Source organism: Rhododendron vialii, chromosome 7a (assembly GCF_030253575.1).
Source record: "Rhododendron vialii isolate Sample 1 chromosome 7a, ASM3025357v1".
NCBI classification, from domain to species: domain Eukaryota; kingdom Viridiplantae; phylum Streptophyta; class Magnoliopsida; order Ericales; family Ericaceae; genus Rhododendron; species Rhododendron vialii.
The window spans coordinates 33623962-33634686 of record NC_080563.1 but is presented as its reverse complement, the minus strand read 5'-3'; the positions used below and the strand labels follow the sequence as shown (position 1 = coordinate 33634686).

Genomic DNA, 10725 nt, shown 5'->3' with positions numbered 1-10725 from the left:
TTCCGAAACTTAATATAAGTACTTATTTTTTAAGAATGTAATTTCAAGCTTAAAAATAATGTATTTACGCAAATAATTTTTTTATTAATATGGATCTTGTTTAATAGATCTCATCGAGATCTTTTATACGGTGCAAAAACAATTAAAAAATTATTTTTCATTTACATTATTTTTGAATTTGAAAATGTGAAATAAGTACAAAATGTAAAATAAGTACTTATTTTTTAGAAAGGTGTTCTGGAACGGGGCCTCAGTGAATAAGTTATTTACGACAATGCACAATCTAATCCGCCCATCTCGGCAAATACTTCGGGAAGCGTGGTATTGGGCGCTGTCAAAACTTATTTACAAAACCTCTGTAAGTAAGTTTTTCTGATGTACAAGTGAACCTCTTTTGCATATTTCATCCAAATATTTTGGATGTAAGTATTCATCTCGTCATCTCGACGAGAAAATTGACAAAAATAAGTAACAACCAAAGTTGAAAAAATTCGAAACGAAACAGATTTTGCAAAAATTTTAAAATTTTAGTCCCGATTTTTAAAATTTTTTAGCTCTATTTCTTCAAGACAAAATAGTTAATTTCAAGAAAAATTCGCGAATCTACAAAATTAAGAAAGACAGACAAAACGTAATTGATTTAGGTCAAACATACCCGAAACTCATAGATGAGGTGCTCTCTTATCCAGGATTACTCCCGCGTTCGGATAGTATGGAAAAAAATGCTCATCTCAAGTAGATTGACATTGAGCTCGGTACAACCGCGATTACTATTTTGGAGATCGAATTTACTAAGAGACCATCTCTACAAGGTACCTCAAAATTTAGCCTCAAAATTGTACTTTGCTTCCATCATTAAAAATTTGAAGTGTCAAGTTATTGATCAGGGGTTGAAGTGGGAACCAACCTCCAGGGCTTCCCAACCAACCTCAAGATTTTTCGAACTACTACAATATTTTGTTACTACTTTTCATACATCTTTAGTTTTAATAATCTTAACAACTAAAACGACACATCTTTTATGTTACGAATTGTTTTTGGCCGCTCTACTTTATTCGTCAATTACTTTAGCAATAATTTTTAAAAAAATACTACTATATTTAGTATTAATATAATCGGTTGAGATTCAATAATTCTGTAATTCGATCTAGAGCCTTGACAAAGTACTTCAACATTTCTAGGCAAGGGTTTTTTTTGTCGCACCACTTGGTAAAAATTTATCCGCATATTGCATGGGTCATTGGGAGGAATTTACCAGGAATTTGGGATTGTTCATTAATAAATTGAGAAAATGAATATTCGAGAATGTAATTTACCTTTCGAATTTTTTTTGGGAACTCATGTTAAAGTTTTTTTTTTAGAGATAATGTAAAGTGTCTCGGGCCAGCTTGCACACACCTCGGACTAATCCCTATAGCCCCTTTCATAGCCGTTTCACACACTTACGCATGAAGTGAGATGACCTGATTAGTTGTTGGCAAGAAAATTTGAACTTAAGACCTTAGGATAGATCAAACACCTAAGTCCCAAGTCAAGATCACTTGGCCAGGGGTTCACTCATGTACTCGTTCAAGTTGATAAAAGAAAAAGACAAGAGATGATGTGTTTTAATTGTTGTGAAACATGTAAAAAAATGAGTTACATGCAGGGACGGAACCAGGATTTCGTAAACGCGGGGCCGAATTATAAACAAAAAGATTATGAAATTTCAAGGTTCGAAAATCTAATATTCTGTTTGGTTTAGGTTTTAAGGGAGGTTTTTCGGGTAATGAATGCAGAAAAATAGAAAGAGCAATGAGATTAATAATTGAAGGAAAATTAATGGGAGACCCTGTGCAGAGAAAAAAAATTAGATTTTGAGACCCAAAATGAACACATTCTTACAGCATTTAAATATCTAAATAACACTCAATACAAGATACAATATCTAGGTGTTCTTATTAACAAATAAAAAAACAACTAATATTAATATTAAAATTAAAAACAAAACCCAATACAACGCAGGGGCGTGGTCCCCATATGCCCACACATAAATCCGTCATTGGTTACATGGTTTATTGGAAAGTCTACAATACACACTTCTTAAAAGGCTATACCATATGCACCTATTTTATGGTTCATTCATAACATTTTAGTGTGTTTCGTAACTTTTGTTCTAGAATTCATAACCTTTTAGGAGTACGATTCGTAACATTTTCATAATGATTCATAATATTTTAGTATATCTCGTAACCTTTATACGATTCGTAACATTTTTAGCAATACGATTCGTAACATTTTCTCTATAATTCATAACATTTTGGGGGTGCATATGATACACACTCAAATAAGGGGTGTGTATTGTAGTATTTTCCCATGTTTATAGGCAAGTTGGATAGAATAAGAAAAGAATTTTTTATTTCTTTAAATATTCATCAGTAACTTTTTTGCAGATATTTGTTTCTAAATTTTGTAACAACAAATGAAAAGGAAACCGTCCAATAGAGTTAAAAGTGGAAGTTCAAATGAGTTGAAGTTTGCAGGAAAGGAATGAATAAAAAACAACGGTCCAATGAAATAGGAATCAAAGGACTTTAAATCTGCACAGTAACGAAAAGTATGCTAGATTGCTAGGCTTACAAACAGTTTTAGCCTTTAAGACTATAGCTTCGGCGACTTCGAACAAGGAAGAAGCAGAGAAACTGTCTCAGGAAAGGGTAGCAGGCACATCGGCCACAAGACGGCGGTCACTGGCAAGCAAGCAGAAAGGAGCAATTCAGATTCTCCAGAATCACTAGTTCCAAGTTCTCCCAAGTCAAATGGATATTCTTTCAAAGAAAGTGACCAAGGTTATACCTGCTTTAATTGCTTCAATAACAACCAGATGGGGAACCTTTTTGGACACATGCAAACAATTCATATAAACCCTCTACTTGATCGAATATAGTTACAACATTTTTACACGTTAGTACTGGAGTCCAGAAACATCCTAATAACGGTTATTAGATTTTGTTGTAAGCCTAGTATTTTTGATGTTGAAAAGAATTGCAACAATTGAAAGGTAATAAAAGTAACAATTAAAGATTTGAGGGGTGAGAGACATTCCCATATTTAAAGAGAGAGAGGAAGAGAATAAATTTGAGGAGTGACTCCAAATTAATTTGGTATCTGAGGAATTGAAGCACTTATTTCATGACTAATCTCTCAAATTATCCAACATTTGGATCCGTTTGATTAGCAACAATAGTAGAAAGTGCAAGACAGGGGGAAGTACTTTTTTTTTTTGTATTCATTTAACAAGAATGTCCTAGAAAGATTTATTCTCTTGCGAGACTGAACAATAATTACTCTGACTTCCTTGTTTTTTTTGCAAAATTTTCATCTTTAATCAAACGGATGCGGAAAAAAAAATACATTTTTGTCATTTTCTTTTACTTCACTTTCTCACATTTTCACTTTCCGTTATATTTTTCTCGGTAATCAAATGGACCCTTTGAGTTTTGAGGGATCTGCTGGAAATGCTCTTGTACCTTGGGATGCCACCATTTCAAACAAAGTCAATTCAATTATTGTACGTCAATATTTCATATGATCAGAAAAATGGACGATATGAATGAGATAGCAATATTAAGAATTGAATGAAAGACATCCTGGAAATGTGAGACATCCTGGAAATGTGAGACATCCCGGTATGGAGGCATTTTGCAAGGATCATGCTAGCACCGATTGGGATAACAGGTACCAAGTGGGTCCCACATCCAGATTTCCACTGCCCCGAACGTCGATAGGACGTAAGGGGGTGTTTGGTTATCCTCCTTTTCTCCTTCTCATTATTGTCCTTCCTCATTTTCAATATTTGGCTTAAAGGGCATTCCCACTGAACGCGGTTGGTGTGTTTTGATTTGGAGGCCAGAAGTGAAAAGGAGCTCAAGAGGTCCTTTTAGCATTCCGGGGTTTTCCCGTTTAGGTTCAATTACCAAAATATCCCAACTCAAATTGGTAAATTACATAACTCCCTCCTCCACATACTCCTATCCACAGAAATTACATATCATTATCGTTAGTTTTCCAATAATTATGGTTTGTATTTTTTTTTTTGGGTCTTTATTGTGATTTTAGTGATTCGTTATTTTAAATTAACGGTTTTCTTATTTTAAATATTACTTGGATTGTAATATTTGATTATTCTTAATTAATTACCAAAAGAGTTCGAGACTTTTAATTATGTAAGTATTTGTTAAGCGCAATACCCCAAAAAATTATTTCCTAATATATAAATTTAAGAAGATAAAGAGTTCACCATTCACTCTAATGCTTTTCAATTCGGAGATTGTGTTTAGATTCTGAATTTATTGCGCGAAATGAAAGATAATGAAGTGAAAACACAGACATGTCTTTCGTTTCATTTTCCTCCATCCTCATTTCAAGACTTATGTATTAACGTCAGAGGTTTGTTTCTTTAATCCTGGATGAAAAAGTCCAAAAAATTGACTTCCTAAATTTTTCCTTGGATATATTCCCAAAAGGCTACAGTGCCAATATTTCAACCATCATCAATGGTCTAGATGTGAAAAAGACTCTTCGGGAAGAGAAGATCCTTAGAAGAGCCTTTTAAATCCATCCCTATAAGAGTCCTTTTTAAACCTGAGAACTATTGAAAATATTTTTGGATGATTGCGATGTTACAATGTTGCCCTACAGCCCTGTAGTGTACCCTGCACTACAGGATCCCTCAATACCTTTGGGGGGCCCTGTCCTCCAACTACAATTTCCCTCCTTCCATTCCCCTCCACGAATAAGCATAAAACCTAAAGTTACTTGGAAGAATTTGCATCACAAATATACATAAGAAATATTTTGGGAAATGATTTTCACTCCATTTTTTTTTATTTATAAATGAACTCAATTTCTAGTCTTTCAGTGAAAAACTTACACGTAAAAGTTCCACTAAAGGACAAAAAATGCACTACATTTATAAAAAAAAGAGAGTGCAAATCATTTCTCAAACTTTTTTTTAAGCCAAAGATCATCCTAGTGATACTGAAACAAAAAGCAAAAGAAATTATTTCTCTCCTTCCAAAACTTGTTAGGCTTTACCAAGTCATGAATAATACTTAACTTCTAATTAATAGGACACCACTAGTATAATTAGTAAATTCTGCAACGGAACCATGGTCACATGCGACATAGATATATGCCCATAGATTAGGGAAAGTATCTGGAATAGCATATGAAAAATATATGCTTGTGACTGTATAAAAAAGTATATATTCCCTCAATTTGCATCATAATGACAGCTCCACTGATTGATTGGTTAGTATACAATGGTATCTACATCAACCCCGAGGGGTTGCCTGGTGGTCAAAAACCTAGGATTTAGTACTTTACTCCCTCCTAAGATCTCAAATTCGAAACTTCTCAAATGTTGTCAATTCCTTTCGGGGCCAATCCATACGAAGCTTTAATTGGACACCCCGCAATTGAGCGGTGGGATTAAGCCCCAAAATTAATTGAGCTACGTGTAAGCTTGCCCGGACACCTGAGTTATACAAAAAGAAGAAGAAAGTACAGTACTATATCTATATCATTTGTGGTCATCTATTACCCTTGCGAAGTCATCAATGAACTTTGATGCAAAAGAGCATCAAATATGAATCACTAGGGGAAACAGGTGTGTACTTATCGTTCAAGTGATTGAATTTTACATACCCAGTGACAGTGAGATCCAAAATCCAGTATATTGCAGAAGCTATAGACATCCGATATCCCCAGGCAAAGAGCTGCTTTTCAGATATGGGTCTTCCCTATATTTTGAGTACATGGGGAATTCAAGGGCCGTCTCCGCTATTCGCCTGTCTTCATGAATCTTCTCTATCAATCTCTCTAGCGATGGGAAATTGGCCTGTCATGTTCCGACGAGCCTTACTGTCAGAAAAGCAAGGGCAGGGAAACAAGAAAAGAAATGAAAATAAATGCATTCAAAGGGTCAGAGCCATGATTCATTGTAACGACCCATGCTTTACTAGTCCGGTTACTTCTTTTGAGGAAAGCCAAGACCATTATCGTACAATATATGTTAGTGTGTTCGTGGCGGTTAGAAGAGTTGAACCTAAGACCAGATGAAATTGAAACAAGCACCCATCCTCTTGGGCTTAGGGCTTGCTTTCAAGTTCGTCGGATAACTTGTTAAAGCCTAACAATATGCCCCCAAATGCTTAAGCCTAAGTTATTTGGTAGTAATGGCCAATAGGTCATCAATTACAGAGCGATATCACTCATGCTTTTGGTAACCCACCAATGTGGGACAAACATGGGATTTTACATTGATGATCAGTGAGACATGTTTTTATCCATACAACAGTCCATACATCATCTCTTAGTCTACAATTCACACAAAATCTTACATATTCTTCATAAGATTCAGGTTTGATTTGCAAAAGACCCCAAGAGTTTTTCACATCTTGAATGTGGTTTATGATGGCTCACTAAAATGTACTTTCCAATTTGCAGAAACAAGTGAAAATTATGTCGTTACTGTTGCGAGAAATTACCTCATTACTTTTGGCGATCGTTCCAAATCGCAATATTAAGTGAATAAAACAAATTGGTAAAACTAGTTTTCTTTTTTATTTATGTCGGGCAACTTCATAATTTGAGTAAGGGCAACCTTGAAAATAATTACTGAAGTGTGGGCAAAAATGCGGATTTAAAAAGGTCAGCGGAATCAATAGATCCTATATGACTCAATGTGTTTCCACCGTATGCATGCATACCATAACATTCATAATCATAGTTTTATGATACCTCAGGCCGTATATACCCAACAACAGCAAGGCGCAAATCCTCGCCGTAGAAATCATCACCAAATTCATGAAGCAACCATGGTTCCTGCTTTACAAACATGGTTACAAACTGAAAAAGATAGACATACAAAGGATACACATTGGACTTACTATGGTCTTCTCAGCATTGTTGAAGTAGGGATTCCAACCAACACTCATGACCATCTTGTAAATGCCTCGTGTGGATAATCCAGCCCAACCAAAATATACCCCTGAACGTTGTTCCGAAAGGACAGCTGAATAGCCTTCGGTTGATAAATTAGCTGAAAGAATAAGATGTTAGAATTAGCTCAACTCAATGGAATGAAACAAAGGCAAATGTGGAGAACAAGCAAAGCATTATGGAATCTTTCCCTAAACACATAATCAAAGACCATAAGATCCTTGATCAATCACAAACTAGGCACTAATGAGCTGAAGACAGGATAACTAAAAGAGCTTAAGCACGGATATGGCATAGATAAACTCCTAGTGAGGAAACGTTGTAATTTCATGACATCCAGAGTTCAATATCAGCATGGAAATTCTATCTCATGAGAATAAAAATCTGGGCACCTGTAGGGATGCCAAGCATCTTAGAGCCGCGACCAAATCCTTTAATAACAGGACCTTCAATATACCAAGGTTTTATTGGTAAAGTACCCTTTACCCCTGCAATTCCAGACCAATGGATTTCACTATAATGAGTGGTAAAGAAACAGCATTACTATCATTTGGAAGAAGTAAGAGAGGTTTACAATCTTCAAATGCTGGGAGGTCACAATTTTCTGGCAGCAAATCAATATGAGAGTTGATCACTTCATTTGGCGCATCGTCAAGATGGGAATCTTTTCGATGGGATGGAACAGCAACAGCTTCAATTACAGCAGCCTTACCAGCCATCACACCTGGTCTGACATGTCACAACAGCACTTTTAATCTTAAAAACAGAGATTCTGTTTCATTCCTTGTCAAGTGCGAAGAAACATTCCAATACCAAGTCTACAAGGAGAATTCGTATGAAAATCTTGACATAAGTGTCGATAACAAACTCAACTACTCGGGGAAAATATTACTCTAAGAAACAACTTAACAAACTCATCAAATCTTTCATTACTGCAACCAGACAGTGCACATACAGATACAGTTTATTATACATTTCTGATAAGAAATCTACCGACTACACCTGATGCATAGGCAAAGAATTTGCACAAGTATCTTGTTTTAATGGCAACTTTACTGCAAAGAAAAATTACGTAAGGCTGGTCCTTTTTGTTCAAGTTTTTAAGACGTGAAAAGTGAAAAGTGACTGGCAATCAACATAGGACTTTCAGGAAGATGGACCTGACCTCTTTCTGCAATCATCTTCGTATTTTTAGTTGAACAAGGGAAAATCCTCTTTTGGTCACATTATTTGTACATTCTGAACACAAGGCACTATTATATTCATCTCTTTATTTTTGCTAAAACTCCGATAATTTATAGATCATACATATTAATAGGAAAAGTAGAAGACTACAAAAAAAAAAAAAAAAAAAGCATTACAGCTGCCTCAGATCAGCCTAGTGCCAAGCATTCTTGATTCCAATCAAACCTTGATTGCATATTATGGCATTCAGAAATATCTGTACTATCAGAATAACTGAATAAGGCAACTACCAACTTGGTGAAGATTCTGTTTGTTTCAGTGAAGTGAAGCCTTGTCACACTGATGCCATGTTAGTATTTCAAATTTAATGAGTTCCAACAGATTTACGTATCCATTTTTTAGATTATGAGACACTAGTGTAGGTTATATTGAACTTATCGGTTACACCAAAAATCCCAGAGGGGGATGAATGAGACTCAACTAAAAATTAATTCTAGTTGAGTGATAGGCAACTTACTATGAAAGATTAAGCAAATTAAACAAGGAGACAAGACAAGGCGATTTACGTGAAAACTACTTAACGTCTAAACACCCTAAGCACAAAACCACGGCCGAACTACCAAATTTTCTATAGATTAAAAGGTTTACAAAGTGCTTACAAGAAAAATTACAAACTAACCCCAATAGCTCAACCTAACTCTGCAACTTTGATGGAGTATATTCATGAGTTTGAGAGAATAACACTAGATTGACAAGCAAAATGATCAAACCAAGGTGTTGTGCAGTGGGCACCATACTGTGCACCATCCGAGCCGTCCGTTTGACAATCCAACGGTCCAAATCTCATCTTCACTGTGTAGCATCCAAGCCGTTCATTGATGGGATGAGATTATGGAAACTACTTTTTTGATGGAGCTTGAAGTATTGTTCACACCAAAATGACTTCTCCCTTTCAAAAAAGAGATACTTGGCAAAACATACATATACATATAAAAGGAAGTAATTATTTTTCACTACATAGCCACTTTTGGTTTTATTTTTTGAAGTTTGGAGGAGAGCTATAGTATATTATGAATATTTGTATGTATCTTATACTATACATAGCCACCCATACACTTCCTGCCGTTCATTCCACTGGAAGTCCACTCCATACCAAAGTCATTCAACATACCAAACACTACCTTATTTTGACGTCAAAAAACAAACATCTAACTCGATTGGGGACTTCTGAAATAAAAGTACGGCCAACAAAGTAAAAAAAAAAAAGACAGTAAAAGTGGTTGACGCCATATAACATATAATTAGGGAGTAATTATTCCATGCTGCCTATAAATTTTCTCAACCACATATGTGTGGGCTCCACACACACTTTGTGGTGATGGAGACCACACAAATGCGTGATAGAGAATGAATTTGGGGCAGCACATGGCACCATGGGCATTGAATAACTTTTCATAATTGGGCAGCACATGGCACCATGGGCATTGAATAACTTTTCATAATTTGGCCCTCAATTTGGTGGGGGATTTTAGGCTACGTTTGGAACTTATGGAAAGGAAAATAAAAGAGAAGGAAAATGAGAGGAAAATAGGAGGGAAAATTTACTGTTTACTGCACTCAAAATCTTTATTTTCTTTTCTCTTTCTCTACAACCAAACAATAGGAGGGAAAATTCTTTAATTTTCCTTTCTTTTTCCAGAGTTCCAAACAGAGCCTACACGGGAGAATGAATTAAGTAGAAGAAAAAAAAATTGAAGTAGGGTTTGAATATACCTTGGGCTGAGCCGCAAAGGGGGTAAATCAGAGGCCATTGATAGCTGACTGGAAATGCCTGAGAGAAGAGAATGTATCGTACGGGGTGATTTTGCTGAAGAGAGAGAGTAGAGAGAGAGAGAGGAGAGTAGTAGACGGATTCCTCACCTCTTCTTCTTCTTCTTGTTCTTCCAAGGGAGAAGGGAGATCTACAAATTTGTAGGCCGGTGGCGACGCTGACTTGGTAAGGGTTTGAGAGAGAGAATTTAAGGGTGGAATTTGGTTGGGATTTTATCGCCATATTAGAGAGAGTGGGTTGAGTGAGGTGTTGTCCCAGCTCAAGGGGAGAGAGAGAGAGAGAGAGAGAGAGAGAGTTTTGTTTTTTTCATTTTTGTTAGGTAATTTAAAAAACAAAAATTATGATCAAAAGTTAAAAGAAAGATTACTGGAGTCTGGAGACAACTTTTTGGAAAACTGAGTGCCCGTTTCAGAACATTTTTTTAAAAAATAAATACTTATTTTATATTTTTAAATTTAAAAATAATATAAATAAAAAATAATTTTTTAATTTTTTTTGTACCGTATTAAAGATCTCAATGAAATCTTTCAAACAAGATCCATATTGCATATTTTTAGATTTTAATAAGTCCATCATTTTTGAGCTTGAAATTATCTTCTTAAAAAATAAGTACTTATTTCACGTTTTGAAACGCGGCCTATTGTTTTCAATTCGGTCAACCTTTTCTTCTCTTTTTTTTTTTTTTTTTTCCTTCTAGACAAATCCAATAGTTCCAGATTTTTCGA

General features: G+C 35.4%; 1 protein-coding gene across 1 annotated transcript; it reads right to left on the bottom strand.

Annotated features, from left to right (window-relative positions):
- Positions 1-5601: 5601 nt before the first annotated feature.
- On the bottom strand, positions 5602-10158 carry LOC131334421 (bifunctional riboflavin kinase/FMN phosphatase-like). The gene is made up of 7 exons (XM_058369425.1): positions 10090-10158; positions 9943-10000; positions 7559-7708; positions 7377-7472; positions 6933-7084; positions 6784-6867; positions 5602-5881 (listed from the first exon to the last, which is right to left on the bottom strand). The coding sequence occupies exons 3-7, from the start codon at positions 7701-7703 to the stop codon at positions 5729-5731; spliced, it is 630 nt and encodes a 209-aa protein (XP_058225408.1). The 5' UTR covers positions 7704-7708; positions 9943-10000; positions 10090-10158; the 3' UTR covers positions 5602-5728.
- Positions 10159-10725: the final 567 nt, after the last annotated feature.